The sequence below is a fragment of the Cupressus sempervirens genome, chromosome 1, assembly GCF_028749045.1.
Source record: "Cupressus sempervirens isolate cs-2001-9-10 chromosome 1, ASM2874904v1, whole genome shotgun sequence".
NCBI classification, from domain to species: Eukaryota; Viridiplantae; Streptophyta; class Pinopsida; order Cupressales; family Cupressaceae; genus Cupressus; species Cupressus sempervirens.
The window spans coordinates 199961140-199984441 of record NC_143118.1 but is presented as its reverse complement, the minus strand read 5'-3'; the positions used below and the strand labels follow the sequence as shown (position 1 = coordinate 199984441).

General features: G+C 36.3%; 1 protein-coding gene and 1 long non-coding RNA gene across 6 annotated transcripts in view; one reads left to right on the top strand and one right to left on the bottom strand.

Annotated features, from left to right (window-relative positions):
* Nucleotides 1–6889: 6889 nt before the first annotated feature.
* The window catches only part of LOC149576815 (uncharacterized), a 121179-nt gene continuing 104766 nt past the window's right edge, over nucleotides 6890–23302 (top strand). For all 3 annotated transcript variants that reach the window (XR_016362322.1, XR_016362319.1, XR_016362321.1), the window contains exons 1-2: nucleotides 6890–7173; nucleotides 10761–11546. This is a non-coding gene — a long non-coding RNA (uncharacterized LOC149576815). The remainder of the gene's footprint in view (nucleotides 7174–10760; nucleotides 11547–23302) is intronic.
* Nucleotides 8964–23302, bottom strand: part of LOC149576814 (calcineurin B-like protein 9) — a 212875-nt gene continuing 198536 nt past the window's right edge. For all 3 annotated transcript variants that reach the window (XM_089820153.1, XM_089820161.1, XM_089820154.1), the window contains 3 exons: nucleotides 12393–12473; nucleotides 12160–12272; nucleotides 8964–9580 (listed from right to left, as the gene is read on the bottom strand). In XM_089820153.1, coding sequence (XP_089676279.1) covers nucleotides 9517–9580; nucleotides 12160–12272; nucleotides 12393–12473 — 258 coding nt within the window. In that variant the 3' untranslated portion in view covers nucleotides 8964–9516. The remainder of the gene's footprint in view (nucleotides 9581–12159; nucleotides 12273–12392; nucleotides 12474–23302) is intronic.

Below are 23302 nucleotides of genomic sequence, written 5' to 3'. Positions count from 1 at the left end.
ATTTGTCTTTTAACTTGGAAACTATCATCCTCCATATAGTAATTTATGTCATTATTTTCTTCTCTATATTTTTGCAATTTATTCCACCATAAGGAAACATGACCCTTCAACTTAGTTTTTGCTAACCTAATGCTCTATAGATCTCTAATATCCTCAAGCTCAAAGTAATCTTCTAATTAGCCTATCCATTCTATCAAATGCTCAAGATGTAAAGAACCATAGACATTAGAAACATCCATCCTATGACTCTTACCTACCTGTGTCACATCTCTCAACAATCTTTCCTCAACTGTAGTGGTCTCAACATATACAATCTTAATATCTTCAAAAACTTCCTTATATTCATCCTATATATTAGGATTTCTTTGTAATCTAGCTAACATATTCTGATCTCATTCTTTATTTTAATCTTGAAGCTAAAGGAGATTGTCCAAAGCATGCAACATAAGTCAACATAGTGGAAATTACACCTTCAGACACAAGAATAAATAATTAACATACTATAACATATCTTTGTATTATCACAGAATCACAAAGTTACATCAAGTTGACCAATAACATGAAGATTATGTTCAATAATATATACATGCCCCAATTATAATAGGAATTTGGATCCTAATCCTAGATCTAACATTCAAGAGGTTATCCTTTAGAACTCTTATATTGTTCTCTTAAACAAAGATCAACTCTCTGCATATATAGAGCCTTCACAAGATCTATGTCAATCTAGATCAATTACATTCTCCAAGAACAAGAGAATATCATACAGGAAGATATGTCAGGTTACAAATCATAAGAATCTCCCTCAACTTTATAAGACATTAATGACTATCCAAGATAGATGTCATCCAAGGACCCAAGAGCATTAATGTGTTAAGATTTTTTGTTCAAGAAATAACTATGTGAGGTCACAAAATTCAATTGAGCATACAGACTATGAATAACACACAAAACAAAACAAGAATCCATAATATATGTGCTGCAAAATATACAAATGAGATGTGAACCTAGATACAAATGCATAATGATGTCCAAATTATATCTAAGGTTCACAATAGTAAATGATCCAAATCAAAGAATTGCTATGAATAGTACTAAAACTTGAAAACAAGAATAAAACAAAAAAGGAAATATTTTTGGTTGGTGCAAGATTGTCTATGACCCAAGGATGCTCCTACATTAGTTCTCTACCTTGGGTTTCTACCTAAAACTTATACAGATACTCATCTAACTATTCCCAATCTACTTGATAAAGTTTTGAAAACTCTATAACCCATTCTTGCATACAAAAAAAGGATAAGGTAGGGTAAAATGAGCTTTCCTTGGTTAAACCTCTATTGATGAATCAAACTTGATTTTCAAATAAAAGGAAATTACAATAAAAAAAAAGTCAAAAGGTAAATGTTTGATTTACCTTCTTTAAATCCTCACAAACATACACATAAATTTCTCATTCCCATGAATATGTTTGAATGTGTTCAGAATCAAGGAGTTGACCTTGGAACATAGAATATAAATCAAATATTCCCTTAAAAATGTATGGATATACAAACACCACTCCTATATCTTCAATGTAGATATGCTTAATAATAACTTGCAATGAAATAGATAAGAATGCATATATGAAAGGAATGATCTTCTTACTTGATTCATAATTCCTCTACTAGGCCACATGGGAGAGAAACTTGCTTCAATGGAGAATTGCCTTGGAATTGAATAATAATGAATTAAAGAAACTAGATCTTGGATGCTCACCTTCAAATCTTGAATCCAATTGCTCATTTGCTCTTGATTACTTGAACACTTCTTGATCATGAATGCTTGAGGATATTGATTGATCATGATTGTATCTCAAAATGAGGAGAGATAGGGTGTTTATATACTTCATCATTTAGAGATTGAAAAAGAAGCTAGGTTAGCCACAAGGTCTAATTTCCCACTAGCACCCTAATATAGGGATCCAAGCTAAAAAGTAGGGCACAAGATGTTTCAAACATTTTGTACTTGGGTACAAAATATTTGAAACATTATATATCCAGGAGATTGATCCCAAATTCAAACTAATTTTTGGGAAGGTGAAAATAGTGTGAACAAAGGAATCAGGTTTCTAGGATCAAGCATAATGAACATTAGATCTTGAAATCACCAAAATGGGACCTAAAAGAACATCTAATTACAGGCACTAAATTTTTAGGATGATACAATAACTAATACAAATTTACAAGGTTGATATCACTCAAATCATATAATTATCCCCCTTGATACTTACATTTCAAATACATAATAAAAACATTAAAATAAGTGCTAGGGTAAAGAAGACCCATAATCTCTTTCCATCAACAAAGCTTATTTATGCACATAAATTTTGTTAGGTGAAGTAAATTATTAAGAGACTGCTTTCTAAATCACAACCTTACCATTCATGAATATCTCATGAAAAATGATACTAATCTATATTATTATTAGTTCCTACTGTAGGAAACTATAGCATTCAATGCACTTTTATTTTTTAATTTGTTTATTCAATTAGAACACTTTATTATTCAATTACTTTTTTAGCTATAAAGTTTTCATATTTATTGCATTTAAAATAATTCAAAACAATTTATTTATTGACAATTTGAGCCGTTGTTTTGTGCTATAGTAGGGAGTGCAACTTTTTCTTTTATTTGTTTGTCCAATTAAAACAATTTATTATTCAATTACTTTTTGCAACTATAAAGTTTTCATTTATATTATATTTGAAATAACTAATAATTCACAAAAATGTATTTACCTTTATTTGTTTGTCCAATCAAAAAAATTTATTATTCAATTGTTTTTTACAACTATAAAGTTTTCACCTATATTATATTTGAAATAATTCATAAAAATATATTTATTGACAAATTAACTACTTGTTTTGTGAGATTTTAATTATTTATACACAAAATGCAACATGTCATTTTTGAGATTTTATACATTTTATTATTGCATAAAATTCATATTATTTTCTTCTATCAGCAGGAACTAGACACTTTGCATCCTTGTTAAGTACATGATATATATAATTGTTGGCCATACAAAAAATACTCTATAGAATTGAACCTCACAATCTTATTAATAAATTATGTTTGATGTAACAAAATTACCTCTTTAGATAGTGTTAAAAATAAAACACGTACTATACTTTTGTCATAGATGAAAGAACCATTAATTGCCTCTTTTTAATGTAACAATCAATTCCCAAAAATATAAATAAAATTAAAAAAACAAAAACAACAAGAGTGGAGAGCTGGAGTCCCTACCTAATGAAAGGGTTGGAAGATATGAAAAGTAGATGGTAGTTGTTGACCTTATGGTCAAATCATTTGTTAGTTAGTGACTAAACACTTAATCAGATTGATTGGTTACATTGCAATCGAGCTTTACAGTTGCTATTGAGCCTCACATTCAGATAGCAATGTATACTGAGCTTTACAGTTGCTGTCGAGCTCCATATGCAGAAAGAAGAGTCTACCAAGCTTCAGAGGTAGAGTGTGGTGCAAGTCGAGCTTCATAGAGTCTACCAAGCTCCACAAACAAAAAATAAAGTATACTGAGCTCATTAGTATAAACCATGTAGGAAAGAATGTTAATCGAACTTATCAGTGTCTACCGAGCTGATAGTGTTAACAAAGCAGAATGAAGGTAGTTTTGACCGAGTTGCAATGTCAATCGAGCCCTTCAATGTCTACCGAGTTCTTCAATGTTTGTGGAGTCACCAAGTGCTAACCAAGTTCATGCTACTCCCAAGATCAATGTGGACCGTGCACCAGTGTCAATCGACTACCGGAGCTTGCCAAGTTGACTGTATTTTTGAGTATCAGAACATCACTTGTGTGGTCTTTCAGACCCAAGTTTCAGCAATGAGCTAACTTGGTGATTATGATAAACTTGGTATTGTAGTCGACTCTAGAAGGGAATGATTTGGATTGGTATATATTTAATACATCTTGTCATATCCAAATGAGGAATAATGTGTAACAAGTAAGAAGAAGCATGAGTGTGAATTAAAAGAAGGCTACAAATACTATAAGGAAAATTGGAGTCTTATCTATCATAGCAAGGTGATCAGTTTACAACAAAGGAATCTCATTCAACAAACCGAGATGCAGATCAGAGATCTATTACTGGTGCATCAATCAAATCCTTTAACAAAGTGGACTAAACAGTCTTGTGCAAAATCTCCTAATTGAATGCATACTTAATTGTATTGTATAAATCCTTTCACAAGGTGGACCTAACAGTCCTTACTGCTCCTGACAAGGTAGATCCCCATAAGTGATCAATTGTAAGCTTTAATATGCTAACTTTATAGTGCAGTCATAAAGCTTGTGGGTATCATCCCTACCCCAGTCTGGTTTCTGGGTTACAAATATTGTCTTTAATGTTATGAATGTTTTATTGTTTTTAGTCTTTCATGCATACAATTAGATTAGATTATATTGTGAAGGTTTAATTGGTGAATTAAAATATAAGTTTCATTGGTTCTTAATTCACCCACTCTCTCAGTCACCTAGTCTATACTACATTTCCAAGAAGTAGTATCTATTTGATCATTTTGTGTATGGATTTTTAGTATAAAACATTAAATTTTACATTTATAGAAAGATAAAGTAAAATTCAATAGTGATTTGTGTCACTAATCTAAATTTATAGATATAAATTGGTGTAATTATTTTTTAACAAATTACACAATAAAATATTTTAAAAAGTAACTAATATCTTAATTTTTTTGATTGTTAATTTAAAAATAATAATAACAAGAGCTATGTGCAGTTTAGTCCCTGCCTATGTTGGGGTAGGAGGAAGGTATTTGTAGATGACTTTGGCAAGTTAGAGACTAAGATAATATCTCAAGAGAGGGAATCAATTGCCAAAGTTTAACTACATAGATATCTGTGACCATAGTGTTTTTGATATGGCTTCCGAGTAACAATGATGCAACTTATACTTCATCAAGCAGTCAAATGGTATTTTATTTTGTTTTCTAGAGTAGCTATAGAGCTGCTTATTCCAAGATTTCTATTTTTTTTGCGAAAGCAGCTTTAGAGTTGCTCATTCCAAGATATAAAAAAGATATGAAAGTGATACTGACATACCAATAGTCTTGGGAGCGGGCCCACTAAATAATGGGATGCCTAAGGCTAACACCTTCTCATGGATATTGAAAGGTGGGGCCAAATGGTTTGGAAGTACAGGAATGGTGATGGCATGCTACAACGCTAACAACTAGAATGATCCAAGTAATTAGGAAAGCAATGCAACATTGGAATGGTTTAAGAAACACAAATATTTAAATTTTAAAAAAAAGTATAAATAAATCTACTAACAGTACTAATAAAATAATAATATAAAACTCTTAAATACAATATTCTACCCTACCAATGGAGATGAGAACAATATAAATGAAACAGAAAGTTCTAGATCTTGAACTCTGTAGAAATTGCATATCCTTTGACGTTTTCATAGAGATAAACACGTCATACAAATTTTATTTGCTGTACAATATGGAATGGATTTGATTAAAGCTAGCATGTTTATACATAATTTCTGTAAGATAACATAAATGATAATATGAAACCTTTCAAATTTAATGTATATGCAAATTCATTCAAATTCCCTCACCTTGCACTCAATTTGATATTTCAACTCACTAATTAGGCTACCACATATAGTTCACAACATACAAAATAGAAATAGTAAATATGTAAACACAAAATACTAGTCAAATACAAGTTTTGATGACAAAATGTTCGGCAACAAATTTTGCACAAAGCTATAGCAGAGGGCAATTTGCAGTAGCATTTAAACTTTTGAGACCATGTGAAGGAAGTGGTGTTGAAGACAATATAAATGCAATCGTTGTAGACAAGGGCAACCCTCTAAACAAAGCTGACTAGAGTAAGTGTGGATAATCGATTTTCTCCAGTCACAGCTGATGGAGATCCTATTTACTTAATCCAAAGATTTTTAAGTCAATTACAACCCAAAGGAATTGAATTATTTAAAATTGAAACTATATCTTTAGTAGTCATCAAAAACTTTTTCTTTCAACTCAGTTTAACTTCTATTCCTTATCAACAACTCTGCTTATTTATTGCTGCTCAACTATGGTGGATCATCTTAGTTTGTGCAGTGGATCTAGATTTTGTCCTCCATTATCATCCGCTTCTTGGATTTTTAGAACAAAACCAATAAAATGTCTTATATGCAGCCATTTGAAAGTCTCTGGTAAAAGATCAACTATGTAAAACAAAAGAGTAAGTGGTTGAAAGAGAACAAAGTATGAGAGAAGAAACCCTTACAAATTTGGTTTGCTATAGCAATTGGTATGAATCAAAATCCAAACTAGAATTTGAGATTCAAAATATAATTCCAAAGCCAAAAACCATATTTTGTGAATAGAAAGGGCTCAATCCTTTGTAAGAAGATCAATTGAATAAGAATGGAAGAACATATTAGTACACCCGTGAGAGAACAGATTAAACATTCATGCATAGCGCCACATGTTCATGAGGACAACATGCATGAGCCACATTTAAGAAACTTGGTTACCATGCATCATTCTTTTGTGACATATGGCAATAATCCCTCACTTCATATTTTGTGCTAAATTTTTGATGATAAAAATGGAAAAGACTACCAAGAATAAAGCCATCTGCCAATGAAAAATCAGAAATATTACACTGAGAATTTATGTTAAATGAATAACATTGAATGATGAGGAATTTTATGAGAATGTTTAAATGTATTCATAATTTTCAAGACATGACTAATTGGAAATAGTGACATGAAAACAATAGTCTCGGGGACTAATAATATGAATTCTATCATTCTTTAAATTAAATTAAACTAGAAGCAATCACTAATAACGATGATCATTTAGCTAACACCGATGATCATTAATATGCACTTAAAAATACAATTACAATTGGATGTTCACGAGTCCTAATCCTGCTTTCAGATTTGAATTAAACGGGATCTGTTAAGCCTGCACTAACATCGGATTTTTTTTTCTTAAAAGATCAGGAGTTCAACCCCACCGGAGACGTTTGCATTTTAATAGCGGAAGGGATGTGTCAATCCAACTGGATGAGTAGGCTGGCGGTGGCAAGGGCTCTATAATAGGTTTACGGAAGCAAAATTATTGTGGGTTAATCCTAGACTTTTCTCAAATTTACCTCTTCCTAACAGGGTGTACTCTGCGGATTTTGCTCCATTTTTGCAGATTGCAACATTCTTAGCTGCTTATTTTCATGCTTTTGCATCTTGTAGAATTGAGCAAACCTTAACGAGAAAGCTAACCCATTACAAATAGTTTGCATATATTTTGCTCTTAGAACAGATCATTTGGTTTAGTTTAATTTATTCTTAACAGTGATATAAGGGTAATTTCAATCAATCGAGCTGAAGAGACTCTCCATCAAGCTGTGAAGACTCTATTTTGGAAGAATTATCAACCAGATAAAATTTCTAGATGCACATGATTAGGTAGATGTATCCAACTAAAGAGGAAATCAGTTTTTAAGCTTGCGCCACATTTAGTAAGATAAATGTGATTTGTGCCACATGAACATTCAGTAACATGACAGTGACTTGCGCTACAATCTTAGCGTAGCATATGAATCCTTGGCCATGGATTAGAATTCATTAGTATCTTAGAACACGATTAATCTGTTGTTCATTCTTAATATGTAACAACTATCGTATGCCATAGATTAATCATCTCTTGTACCAGCTTCATAAATTATCTGCATTAGAGGCGTTTAGCTCGGGCACTATGAGATGGATATGGTGCTTCACCCTCCGATGCTTCTCTAGCTCTCACTTACGCTTGGGAAAATTGGGTTAGTGACAAATATAGAGAGCCAACCCTTTCCGAATTACTGTACCAGGGGAATTCTACTATATTCCATGCAGCTATTGTTGTGAATCCTACAGAGTTTTTCAGACTGGACTCTAGGAAGTGAGTGAATAGTATCCCAAAGATTAACAATCTCTCATGTCACTCTCAAATTATCTGCTCCGACTTATGTGATTGTTGGATGTTACTGAATTTAGCACTTCTACTCTCGCTTCAATAGGTATGCTTCAAGAGGACTAGCAGTGGCAAAAGAGAAGAAGATGAAATGCCTTGCATGTACTCCAAGGAGTTCGTGCCAAGCAGAAGGCTGCTGAACGGGATCTCCTACACCTATGTGAATAAGCCCTGAGTCCACGGATGTCTTCACAACCTACTTCTTGAAGTCTGATTTTCTTTTTAATTTTTTGGTAGTTGCCTGATAGACGTCTTTTCTAATGGGTAAATGTAGTACGTAATAAATTAATATTTTAATTAGAACTGGTTACGCTTTGTAAGGGTAGGGTAGTTAAGTAGTGAGGGGATGCATCCATTGTTTTCCCTATCAACGGACCATTATATAAGATCTTTTGAATATGGATGATGGACTCATGCTTTTTGGTAATCTATAAAGCAATAACATTTTTTCGTCATTTTGGTATTTTGATTCTAGTAATTTATAAAGTCATAACATTTTTTTGCCATTTTGGTATTTTGGTACTAGTAATGAATGTCATGTTGATACAATTGAATCAATGCTATATTGTTGTCTGCATTGTGCATTGATAACCATTCTACAATATTCATCTATATTACATGAGGTTTAAAAAAAAGTTTGCTTCTTATTTAATCAAGCATGCATGGTTGGAACACTCAATTTTAAGAATCTAATAGTCCCACTCTTTTATTTTTTTAAGGCAAAGTGGGCTAGGGCACATATATTAGTAGATGAGAGTGGAACTTAAGACCTCCTAATTGTCTCTTTTTATTCCAAAATACAAATAACTCACTATGTGCCCAAATTTTAATTTGTTCTAAATGAGTATATACAACATCAAAAAAAGATAATAAAATATTACATAAACAATTATCAATACTCTGTCGAAATTTTTTTGCTATACATTTATCGTGCACAATACACATATTTGAAGATTATGTGATTTTCATTCATTATACAAGAGTGCTCTTCTTCAAGTACTCTGAAACAAAACCCATATACATTGCATATAAATACAAAGTCACCCATATCGTAAACTCACTATTCTAGGTGTAAGTTCATGGTACACAATGTACATATTTGGAGATGTTGTGATTCTCATTATACATGAGCAACTCTGAAACAAAATTCATGTACATTGCATGTTAATACAGAGTCATCCATATCGTTAACTCACTATTATTATTGCAGATCGCCAGCTGTTCTCACCCACAGCCACTCAAGTGTAGTTCTCAGCTAAAATTGCACTCTACTGTTCTCACCCACAGCCACTCAAGTGTAGTTCTCAGCTAAAATTGCACTCTATTAATTTCTGTCACCATTATCTTTCAAACATTCAAGCATTTCCAATGTCCATTCTTCGAGTGGCAAACAATGGGATAAATGTATCAATGGACAACTATCTTAATTTTTTTTCTCAGCAGTCAATCGAAACTCAGTTTGCTAAATCATCCACTTCAGCGTTGAGGACGAAACTTGGAAATGATGTGGGAAGATTCCTGCCAATATTTAATTTCAGCTGATAAATCAGAATTTAAGTTGTGAATGAATACAATTAACTTGTACATAAAGTACTAGGGATCTTATGGGAAAAATAGATTCCTACAATACAAACTTCATATCTACACCGATATATCTTTTACCGATACCCAAGATACACACAAACAAGGAAATGCAATTCAGCTTTTGTCTAACTATATTCAACTTTGGCCAAGTGATTTCTAGTTTATATTGGTGTTACATTTGTTACCGAATGCCTTTGTACAGAATTTCCCTGCCATTGTTGAGAACAGGAGCTGGAGCTTAACAGCTTATTCACAGCTTCTTGATATGGCCACTATGCAACAGCAAGATATACAGCTGCACTACTATTATGTTCAACAGTAAATAGATTATTACTTAGATAAAAATCATTTTCACAGCAGTGTAGTAATTTTGTTTTAATAGATTTAATTAAATAATTCAAGCGGAAAATAAAATAAATAAAAATTTAGAAATAATTTGTTTTTAATAATTTAATGAAAAATAATAAATGTTTTAATTTTATTTTACTTATCAAGTGTTTCTTCTGAAAGTTTCAAAAGTCGGTTAAGTCATTTTTTCTGCCAAAAAGATCTTGTGGGCCTCTAAAAAAGAGGTGAAGGCAAAGTCAATTGATCATCTTTGATTTGGTTTTATATGATCTTAAGAGTGTTCTTTGAGAGCTTTGTGTTTGAAGGTTTAATAAACCCTAGACGAAATCCCTTGAATTATTGGTTGGAAGAAAACTCCTTTCAGCCAATTGGGTGAATTCTTTCGCATTGTACTTCATGGTTCAGTTTGGAGATGCTATTTTTGTTAGATAGAAATATTAATTTCTCCCACTAAGAATGCGCAACAGTTAAACCAAGAATTTAATATAGAAGCTTACCACCACCCTTCCAGATACTCTGCTTTATTCACATTTCACATGTGGCTTTTGACTGCCATGTATTCCAGATGTTTCCTACTGTGTGTATTCTGCATATGACAACTTATGTGTATGGTTCTGGATTATTCTCAGACCACTATAAATAGAGGCAGATGTAATAGATGTATTCAACGGGCAAAGCAATAATAATATAAAGTTTTCTTATTTGATTTCAATCTTTTCTGTCTCTGCCCCTTCAATTTTGATTTTCAAGGAATATATTTTTGCAGGTTAACATTTGGAAGGTTGAAGAACTTTTCGAAATCTTTCACGAAGACAAATTTCAAATTGTGCTTCAGTGCTCAATGCTAGAGGGTTTGCAATGGATGATTTTAGGAAGAGAAATAGCTGAATTTGGGCAATCCCATTACTAAGCTGGGTGATTGATGTGTGAGTATCGAGATGTTAAAACTCCATGACATTGGGTGATCAAAGGATGAAGTGTTGTGATAATTATCTGAAAAATTTATTTGGCATTGGTTATTTCTGACTGGTTGATGGGAGTGAACTTTCCTTAAGTTCATAATCTCCTTACGCTTTGATGTGTGTGAGTTGGGTATGGAAGGCATGTCAGATGTCTTGTGTGGAGGATCACGTGGCAATAAGGATCAGCGTTTGGGAGTTTTCAAGGAAGAATATATTGCCTTTGTCAAATAAATTGGACCTTCCTTGGCTTGGCCCAAGCTATATTTTACTGCTTTTGAGGCATCTATGCATTTTGTGGTGGTCGGCAACCTCTGGGCTATTAGTCCTATCCAAAGATGATCCATGGATTCTTTATTGGCTGTTCATAGCTCCTTAGAAAGGGTATTTGCAGTCCTTAGTAAACTGTGGGAATATTTATTGCATGTATGATTTGCCAGGAGGCGTGGGAAACTGCAGAAGCTACTGCAGACTGCTAGATAGCAGATTGCTACTTTCAGACTACTCGTGGCAGTCTCAGAATCAATTAATTGTTGAAGTTTTCTGAGTTGAAGGCTTGTATTATCAAGTAATATTGTAAACTGCAATTAGAGGTCAGAAATAAATGCGCTATCTTCATAATTTCTGAATCTTCATTCAAAATATTTCTGCAGCTCTGAATATTAGTAGAAAATGTTCTTTTAAGTAATGCCTTGGAAGTATAAGATTTCATATACACATATGTTATACCTATTGTATTTGGTATCCTTGCAAAACTAGACCCAAAAAAAGTTGTAAACAAAGCTTGCAAATAAGTGAAGTCTTTGATCAGATGACGAGGGAGAGTGCAAAAATATGATGAAAAAATCATAGGGATCTTACAATCGAACAAAACATAACTAACTTCTAAGTAGATCAAGTCAAACAAAATTAGCATGCAGTACTAGAAGAAAGTACTTTACCAATGAACTTAACTTCAAAGTTCATTCCAAAAAAAGTTTTGTGTAGTCCCTACAAGACTAGCAATTCTTCAGAACATAACTCATCAATGAAGCTGCCAACATAACTTGTGAAAATCAAGACTACCTAGATGCAAACAGCTGCAAAATTTGTCATTTGATGTATGCTCTACTATACCTTCTTGGTGCACCAGGAGATCTTTGGACACTTGAATGTTAAACTATTGGAAATTGAGACAGGAATATGCTGTTCAGAAATAATGCATACCTTAAGGATGGAAGAGACATATTCTTTAACAATGACGGGTGCTGTAGTACAAACCCTTTCCATTCCTCTATGTCAATTTTCTGATCACGACGTAGATCTGCATCTAAAAACGTCTGTGATCCAATGCAGCTAACGAAATCAGTTTACATTAATTGACTGCAAACTAGGTGAGCAATGTAATAAAACTCAAAGATTTTTTATTTTCACTATAGCTATGAATATCTCAGTGCCACCTGATTTACTATGGCTTCAATGACATCATCTGTGACTTCTATGTCTGATTCTTTAAAAAAAACTGCTATCATCTGCTCTACCTGCAAGATTGTCCACATTAAAGAATCTGTGAGAAAAAGGTCACTGCAACAAACCAAAACAATAAAATATGTACTGAGACAATGATTAATGAAAACCACATTTTAGTTTCAAACGACAGATTAAAAGAAAATGAAAAGGTGACAAACTAAAAAATACGAAATAATAGGGGACCCTGCAAAATGTGGGGAGTAATAGGTAGAAACAGCCAAGAAAGGGCAACAATAATCTTGAAAAGAAAAGTTTAGCCACGAAAAAACCCAAAAGATCATTAACCATTGCTTTCTTGACTACATGTGCTGAAGGTTATAGTGTCATAATCAATCACTTTGAAGGGATTGAAACAAGATGTGGTAATGCTTAGTGGGGAGTGCCAAGGGCCAAGAGGAGTACTCACATTAGGATCACACCTAACTTACAAGGACGAGGTAACCCTTGTAGTAGTGTAAAATCTTGAATTATGGATTCGCCCCTATGACTTGGGAGGTGACTAGAGAGGAGTAGATTTATGTTAATGAGATGAATTTGGGCCATATGTTTGGAAAGCGACAAGACTATGATGCTGGGGTGAACATTTTATGTAAAAGTTGTGTTTGATGGCCCCTTCCTAAGCACTGACAGCTTGGTGACCATTAGCCTATTCAGTGGGTTCCGTTAGGCTAGTTAGATTCAGGTAACTCTTGGGGTGCAGTTATCATTGAGTCCAGCTAAACCGACACTATAATGAGTATCTTTGAGCTTTTTTCACATGATGACTCTTTCTAGAGGGGTTTGTTTCAAACAAATTGTCCGTTTTTACCTTTTTTTTAATAAGTGACAGTCAATGCACTGGCATGATCAATTGGTAGTATTCATGTTTTGGAGTTGGTCAATGCATTTGGTGATAAGGTGGCCTAGAGGTATTATTTTGAATAGTGTTTCAGTATTAAAGTTAAATTAAATAATTAACATAACATTATTTATACAGTGACTTTATGTGTGTGCCTAGGGGATTTATTATTTATAAGTTGTTATTTGAGATATCAATTAGATCGGGATATTTTTAATTAAATAAAATATATAATATTGCTAGTTGGGTGTGGGATTTGGAGGAGGTTCAATACCTTTTCTCCAGCTCATTTCCCCTCATTTATGATATTGGATACAATAATTGACCTCTTTTGGATTGATCTTGTTAATCCTTTGGCTTTGTTAGGATGAAAACCTTTGTAGAGAACATGTTTTTTGTTGGTGGAAGATCTAACTTGGAAGATTGATTGGTGGTTTCATTTGGGAATCACATTCAGGCTTTATCTGAGATTATTTTGCTGGTTTTTGCAGAGGAATTAAAGTGCAGATCTCAAAGGCAAGCAGAGCAGATATTATTGATCAATTTATTGTTTATTTACCTATCATTTCCAGTTGTACAATTCCCCTTGCTGGCTGTACAAGCTAGGAGGCATGAGAGTTTGTGGAGAGCAGCACCTAGGGTTCTGGAGGTTTTGTTGTTGCTAGGGAGGTGTCTAGGGCTTATCTACTTGGTGACATTTATATTGTTAAAAAGTAATGCCCCCCCATTTTAGCTCTCCTTGAGTTGCAGTCTGGATTAGCCTATTCGTGATGTTGGTAGGCTAGTCAGGGGGTTAGAAGGTCTCAGTGGCCAGGCCAAAGATTATGTTTTGACTCCAGTGGGCAGTGATGTTTAGGGTTGCCCTTTGTTTGAGCCAGATTGGAACACTTGCTATTAATAGTGCTGGTGTTAACATAGTTCATTTTAGGGGACATACTATTTGTAGTAGATCAGTTTCAGGGAGTTCCTATATTTGGTAGGAGACCCGGATTCATGGTTTGCACAAGTGGCTGACTTAATCATTAGTTGATCAATTGGAAGGATTTCTATTGAGTTCATGGATATTACTATTATTAATTAAGTCATTTAATCAATGATAAAGCTATTCTAAAGTATATTCTAAAGTTATTTGGGGCCAATTGACTTAAGTGGTGCATCAATGGAATATTTCGAAATGGGGTCTAATTAATTATTTTACTTTAAGTCAATGTGTGACATATTACGGAAGTAATTGGTAAAATACTTGCTTGTTATTAACAGAGACCAAGAGGTCAATTTATACAAAAGAATAAAGCGATGTTTCCTTAGGAAACTATCAAAAAGAATAGAAATATTCTATTCTAATAGATAAAGCTAAAAAAGCGAAAGCTAACTAAAGCTAACTAGATATTTATAATAGATAACCATTAACTAATAATAGATGACTTATCTATTATTGTAATACCCTCCCTTAATGGTTAATCTATCTAGAACACCAAGCTGTCCTCTGAATTTGACAAACTTATCAGGACCAAGAGGCTTGGTGAGAATGTTTGTAGTCTGATCTGTGGTAGGAACATATTGCAGATCAATAGTCCCGTCTTCAACCAGCTGTCGTATGTAATGACAATGAACATCCACATGCTTGGTTCGTTCATGGAAGACTGGATTCCGTGCTAACTTGATAACACCTTTGTTATCAACAAACAGAGTAGTCGGTCTTGCTGGTGACATCTGCATATCCCCAAGCATCCGACGAAGCCAAACAGCTTCACATCCTGCCTTAATAGTCCCTTTGTATTCAGCCTCTCTAGAAGAGAGAGAAACTGCTTGTTGCTTCTTGCTGGTCCATGTGACTGCACCAGATCCCAAACTGAACACATATCCAGATGTTGACTTTTTATCATCAACAGAGCCTGCCCAATCTGAATTTGTCAACCCACTGAGTTTAGGATTATAACTTCGAGAGTACAAAAGTCCATAATTTGAAGTGCCCTTCACATAACGAAGCACACGCGTTGCTGCCAGCCAATGATCAGCCTTAGGAGTTGTCATAAAGCGTGAAATATAGCTGACTGCGAAGCTAATATCAGGCCTAGTAGCAGAGAGGTAGATGAGGCTACCTACTAGTTGCCTGTATGTAGTATCATCAACGGAAGGAGAATCAAACTTTGCTGATAACTTGAGACCTTTCTCCATAGGTGTAGATGCAGGTTTGCAATCCTGCATTTAGAATTTGTCTAACAAGGCCCTGGCATATTTGGACTGAGAGATGAATATACTAGAAGATTGTTGCCAAACTTCAACACCTAGGCAATAATGCATGAGCCCAAGGTCAGTCATATCAAAAGATTGGCATAAGTTTTGTTTGATTCCCTGAATCAAAGATGCCGAACTACTAGTGATGATCAGATCATTCACATAGATAACCAGAAGGATGATGTCACTGTCAGTAGTCTTGATGTACAGATTTGAGTCTGAAGAACTCCTCTTGAAGCCTTGATCACTGAGGTAATTATCAATCTTGATGTACCATGCCCGAGGGGCCTACTTCAAACCATAGAGAGCTTTTACTAATTTCAGAACCTGATGGTCTTTACCAACAACCTTGAAACCAGGAGGCTGCGTCATGTAGACCTCTTCATGGAGATCACCATTCAGGAAAGCACTCTTTACATCCATCTGATGGACCTTCCAGCCAAACTGTGCTGCCATGGCTAGGACTAATCTGATGGTGCTCATCTTTGTAGTAGGAGCAAAGGCCTCCTCATAATCAATGCCCTGACGTTGAGAAAAGCCCTTTGCCACTAAACGAGCTTTGTACTTATCCAAAGTACCATTTGATTTGTATTTGATTTTGTAGACCCATTTGCAGCCAATGGGTTTCTTCCTTGGTGGAAGATTAGAAAGGACCCAAATGTTGTTCTTCAGTAGGCTTTGGTGTTCAGATGTCATGGCCTGTTCCCACTCTAGAATTCCTTTAGCCTCAGAATATGTTTGAGGTTCAAACACACTGTGAATGTTGGCCATAAGAGCAAAGTTAACAGAATCTGTAGTATTGCTCTTTTTCCGAGCAGTTCTCCCATCTATGGGCTCATCATCATGAAGATCAAAAAGTGTCTTAGCCCACCACTTAGGCCGGATAGGAGAAAGACCAACTGTAGTACTAGGAGATGCTTGATCAGCAGGATTCGCATTAGAAGAAGCTGGATCAAACTCAGGTGAAGCATCTTCAAAACGAGGTGATTTTGTAGGAGAAGCCAGAGGAGTCTGTACAAGTATCACTGGAATAATTGGAGCTGCAGGAGCTACTGGAGCCCTCCCATCAGGTGGACCTAATGGAAGCCGAACTCCCAAATCATGAGCTTGCATAGGCTGGTCTGCTAGATCAGGAATAGGAGAAATAGGCATGAATGGTCCTCGCTGCTCATCAAAGACTACATCATGGCTGTATATGAGATGAGATGTCTCAACATCAATTAGGCGGTAGGCTTTGTGAAGATTTCTATATCCAACAAGCATCGGTTTCTGACTCTTGGCATCCAACTTGGTGCGTGAAGCATCAGGGATTCAAACAAAAGCAAGAGAGCCAAAAACCTTCAGGTGACTGATTTTGGGCTTGTGACCTGACTAGGCCTCTTCCGGAGTTTTACCTTTGACCGCCACTGTGGGTGACCGGTTCAACAGATAAACTACAGTGTTAACTACTTTTGCCCAAAACTGCTTCAAAACATGTCTGTGTTCGAGCATGGAACGAGCCATCTCGGTGATTGTCTTGTTCTGACATTCAACTACACTATTCTGTTGTGGCGTGTGGGGTGTGGTGAACTGGCGTTGGATGCCATGTGTATCCAAGAAGCTGGAGAAAACATTAGAACAAAATTCCCCCCCATTGTCTGATCTAAGAGTAATAATAGATCTCCTAGACTCTTTTTCAACTAAGGGTTTAAACTTCTGAAATACAGTAAATGCATCGGATTTCTTTTTAAGGAAATACACCCACATTTTTCTACTGAAATCATCTACAAACAATAGAAAATACCTGTACCCAAGAACAGAAGGAGTGGCCATAGGGCCACAAATATCAGCATGAACAAGCTAAAGTACCTGAGAAGCTCGCCAAGAATCGCCACTAGGGAAAGGTGTGCGATGTTGCTTCCCAGCCTGACATGCATCACAAACTCCAAGGTGTTGAGTTTAAATCTCTGGCAAACCAAGAACAAGCTCATCTTGAGCAAGTTGTGAGAGATAATGCACATTTCAGTGCCCATATCGCTGATGCCAAAGTGTGCTTATGGAAGATTGTCGAGCAACCATAGCTAAGTCCTGAGAATCACCAGAATCAGTAAGTCTGAAAAGACCATGATCCTCAAGACCAATTGCAACAGTAGACTTAGTTGCCTGATCAGTGATTGTGCATTGATGTGAACTGAAGGTGACTGCCAAGTGTGGAAAATGTCGTAGCAACTGACTGACTGAGAGTAGATTTAGTTCCATCCTTGAAACGTAGTACACATCAAGGAATATGAGATTCCTCCCAACAGACTGAATTTGAATGTTGCCTTTACCGACAACCATGTACTCTTCTCTGCCACCAAAAATAACAGAATCTGAATAAGGCTGGTAGTTAGTAAACTAGTCTTTGCGGTGAGTGAAATGTCAAGAGGCACTTGAATCAATGTACTAGGCAGACGATTTCACATGATCTGCAGGTCTCTTAGCCATAAAGGCGTAAAAGGAAATTTTTGCCTGCTCAGTGTGCTCTGCACTGTTCGCTTTGGGTTGCGAACCAAATTGCTTAGATTGGGCAGCTAAGCGTTTCCGACATTCAACCTTCATGTGACCAAACTTGTGACAGTAGTTGCATTGAATGTTCTTTTTGGTACCATCAGATGCTGGAGCAGAAGACTTTTGCTGAAACTTACCCTTATCCTTCTGAAAGGATTTCGGAGCAAAGGCTTGCTCAGTGGAGGTGGAATTGGAGCTGCTACCGAACTGTTGTTTCCACCGATCTTGCTGAAGCAGCAGGGTGCAAAGATTAGTGAACTTTAGATCAACACCAGTAGATGTGATGTTGAGAGTCTCGATAAAATGCTCATAGGATTTTGGTAAACTCCGAAGAGTGATTACCACAATATCCTCTTCCTCCATCTTGCGACCAATGGCAAGTAGATGATCATGGATTTCCTGAATCCGATTCAGGTGTGCCTGGAGTGTGGTCCGCTCATCCATGGCAATAGAAAAAGAGTGTTTTTGAGAAAGAAGGCTCTGCTCTTGTCAGAAGTCTCATGAAGACCTTTGAGGTGTGTCCAGATTTCGGCAGCTGTCTTGCCGGATGGAATCTGAGAAAGCTGATCATCAGCCATGGATAACTTGAGAAGCATTACTGCCTCTCGGTTATTCAGATCCCATGTATCTTGATCAGGACCCGGAGAAGTCGGACGCTTCGTAACACCTAGAACAAGTTGATCGGTGTTCCGATATTCAACGATTGCGATGATGCATTGCTTCCAGGTTCCATAATTGTGACCATTGAATTTGGAGTTATGCTCGAGCAGAATATTTGTCAGAGATGCCATGGTACGTCTTTTAATGAAAATCTGTGAAGGCATGTTGTTCGAGGCAAAAATATGGAAGACCTAGAAGAATCAAAGAGTGACCCAGAAAAGAGCTCAAAAAACCCAAAAGGAATATGCTGTTGTTTTCTAAATCTGCTAGCTCGAAAATTGAAGCACGAAAAATGAGACACCTAGAAAAAACGGACGACAACCCAGTTGAGCTCTTGAAAAACCCATCAAGAATTTGCAAACAAAAAAAATTTTGACCCCAAAAATTAGAGTTTTGAAGCAAAAAACCAGTCGGCGGATTTGAAGGTCAAAGCAACAAAACAATGGTGTTTGCAGGTCTGAAAAAGACAATTTTGATCAGAATAGGGGTGTTTTTGCCTAAGATAGCATAGGCAAAGAGATTTTAGCATAAAAAACTATGATTTCACCCTCAAATACGCTGTTCCTTGATTGCAAAAAAATAGATGTCAAAACTGAAACCCTAGCTCGCGATTTTTAGATATGATGAGGATCCGAGTTGCAGAAAAACAACCTCCAGATCTGCGATTTTCAGCAGCTGAAAAATGACAGTGAACACACGAATTCTTCAAAAAACGGAAAACCCTAGACGGGTTTTTGAGAAATCGCAGAAAAAATTCCAAAATTTTTGAAGCAAATAATTTCAAAAAAGAAATTATAGAATTTTCGAAAAAACTTCAAGTATTAGCTCTGATACCATATTACGGAAGTAATTGGTAAAATACTTGCTTGTTATTAACAGAGACCAAGAGGTCAATTTATGCAAAAGAATAAAGCGATGTTTCCTTAGGAAACTATCAAAAAGAATAGAAATATTCTATTCTAACAGATAAAGCTAAAAAGGCGAAAGCTAACTAAAGCTAACTAGATATTTACAATAGATAACCATTAACTAATAATAGACGACTTATCTATTATTGTAATATGACATCTATAGAAAGCATATTAATTAATTATTAAAATATAGTAATCCAAACTGAGCAACAAAAGCAAATACATGAATACAAAATTCATGTGATGAGTAAGGTTGAAGCTATTTGGTCGATTTGGTCAATTTTTGAAGGAATTAAGTTATAAAGGCACTGAAGGTGATCAAACTTATCCATCCTCCTGCAGATTATTGTTTGGTGAATTTGTTGTTGGAGGAAGTTTAGATTTGATGATTGTTGCAGCTGAAAGAATTGTGAATTCTTATCAGTGGTTTGCATTCTGAGTTGGTGAATCATATGCCAATGATTTGTGCTTGATAATTGTAGAGTGGAAATATCGCTCAAATTCACAGAGATATAATATGCTAACCATAAGGAGTAGTCTAATTGAGATACATATGAAGTAAAACACAGAACATACCATTCATACCACAATACCAATAGGCAAGGAAATGATTTCTTTATTAATACCAAAAATCAACATGAGTACATTGACAACGTTCCAAGTACTTATAGAAGGGTCAGTTGGTTGGAAACCAACCGACACATTCCCTCACCTTCTAACTATCCCGCCCAACTATAACAAGTACTAAACACAATAGTTACTTTATTTTGACTTCAAGAAGAGGATGGGAAGACATCCCTGTGCTTCGTGCTCCCCGTAGTCGTTGCAAGTCTCGTTCAACTATTTTTTGTTTTGTCCATACACCTTGCAGCACCCTTAAAGCATCCATCTTTTTGGTTTTTGCTGTGGCAAGCTTGCTTTCCAATTCAACTTTCTCTATTTTCCAAGCTTCTTGCATGGTAGCTTTTTCGACTTCTCAGTTCTCTTGAAGTTTCTGCCTTTCTAGTCCCCATGCCTTGGCTAGGATTTTTTTTTTTTGAAGTTCTAGGAAAGTTCCCTGAAAGACAACTTCCATAGCCGCAAGGGCTTCCATGAGAGGGCAATTGTTCTAGCCCACAGTAAATGATAGAATTGCTTGTCCACGTAGTGGCCATGTCTTCCTCTGAATATCCACCCTGTGCTAAGAGTTCCCAATCTGCATGGCAACCAGTCCACATGAATGCGGCCAATGCTTCTGCTACTGTTAGAACAGCTTCCAAATTTTGAGGCCTAGCCTACTGCATGAGCTCCTTGGTAGAATGCTCCATGGCATGCAACTCAAATAAATACACTTCTGCCTTGGCAACAAAAAAAGCTGTGTTTGGAGGTTCCCATGCTCACTTTGCATCTCTACCCGTTCCTCAACAACTTCTTGGATAGGGGAAGACACCATGCCTTCTTGCTCAAGTAAACTTGTTAGCCTCCTCCCGAACCATCTCCGCCATAGCCCCAAGTGTCATACTTTCCTGAGTGTGGATTTCTTGTTGTTGCTGATCCACTGCTACTAATGGCTGTACTACGAGAGCAACTGGATGTACTACTTTTGGCCCTAGAGGTGTTTGCAATCTTACTTTATGGGCACACTTTGTTTGGCACCTCAAATCTATGACTTTAGTATGGGAGTGTTGTTCCAGAAAGATAAGTGGCACCATTTTCAAGAGTGATATTCTAGAATCCCCCATGTCGGAATTTCTTGCCTACCACCTGTTCCTTCCTTGACTCCTGCTTGATTTGGATTGGAATTATCGGTTGCATCAATTCTGTCGGGATCACCAGGCCTATTCTGGTAAAGCTCAAGAGGTTTTGATACTCCTGTTGGAAGTGGCCCCTCCGTAGGTGGTAAAAACGTAACCGCCTGTGGAGTCCCCTGCAGATGACTTAGGTGGATCTCCATCTCTTGTGAGTCGGATGAAGATGAATCCATATCGTTGCCCTCTTCTGAACTTTCGTCATCCTCTTCCTCTTCTTCAATCACCGCTGTTTATTTGGGTTTCTTGTTCTTTGGTTTGCTGCCATTGTGAGAGCCTACACCCATGGTATCCATATGGAGCCAGTATATCATAGCCGGCTTGTAGGGCTCCACTCTATTAGCTAGTACCAATGTTCCTCGGTGTTCACTGCTCACCTGAGTGCGTACGACTTTTAAGAACAAGGCTACGGCATGGTGAGGCATGTAAAAGGCTTTGTGTTTCAGCTCCATGAATTCTTGAAGCCTGTCAGAAAGAAATTGAGCCTAGTTATACGTCTGTCCTTTATAAAGACCCTCCACAATAGGCAACATCCAAAGGGCAATGTCAGACGTGCGGCTACCTGCTATGAGCTTGCTTTTTACCAAATCTACAATACATTGCCATTCATCATTTACAATGAAAATTTTCTTGAGACACTTGCTGTTCTTCAAAATTCTGTCCCATTCCAGACCTATAACATCTTTCTGGCACATTAGTTTTAACCACTTCTTGTCTTCTACTATCATAGGGGTTTTTTCCTATGCTCCACGGGGACGCGTCCCCTGCCTCTGTACCCTAGTACCCGTACCGGGTACGAAACGGGGACGCGGGTACGGATTTTGGCCGTACCCTGCGACGTCCCTTTTTTGAAGAATTCAGAAACGTCCCCGAAACGGCCAATTTTTTTGGGCAGGAAACTTGGGGACGGCCAGCAGTATCGGGGACAGTTTTGCCGTCCCCTATCCGTCCCCGAAATTGCTGGCCGTCCCCTTTTTTCCAGTCAATCTGGTAAAGGCAAACCATCCCCAAAAAAACATTTTTTCCTAATTTTTGTTGTTCGTGTGGCCCCTAGTCATCTTAAAGACATAATAACAATATGCAACCCATATTTGGTCCATTAAAACACTAACTCTTCTACTCATTTTTCGATTTAACATACTTGCTAAGAGGAAGGAAAAAAACATAAGAGCAGTAGCAGCAATGAGCAAAGATTGTGTTTAGTGAGGCAAGACTGCGTTCGGTATTTACTATTTACCAACTATTTTAGTTGGACTTCTCTTTATTTCATTCTGATTTCAGCATGATACTTGAAGCCTTTAGGCATTTTAATTTTTGCTATATATGTATGTGATATTGTTATAATGGAAGCACTTAGTATTTGCCATTTGATAATATTCCATGTATTTATCTTCTAAAATGTCTATGGTGAATGGTTTATCAATGTTATGATATACATATTTGAATTTTGTCTCTATATTAAAAAAAATCCCCTATGTTTTTAATCGCCGTCCCCTGATGTCCCGTCCCCTAAATTTTGGCTTCGACCCGTACCCGTACCGGAAACACGTCCCCGTCCCCTAAAACGTCCCCGTCCCGGAAACTCCGTGGAACATAGGTTTTTTCCAGTTCTTGCCCTCTATGGGGGATTCCAAAAACCCTACTTATTTCTTCTGCTAAATAAGAAACTGTCACCTGTTGCTGAAAATACTGTATTGTAGATTTATGACATGATTTACCCTATGATTAAATTCCGTAGTATAGGTTCAAACTCTTTTAATTCAAAAATCGACATGAAAATGATTTTATCTACCTCTGTTGTGCATAATGCCTGCTTCAGAGGATGATCCGCCTCTGCTTTTTCCCACCAAGTCCTGCACTCGCTTCCCATCACACTT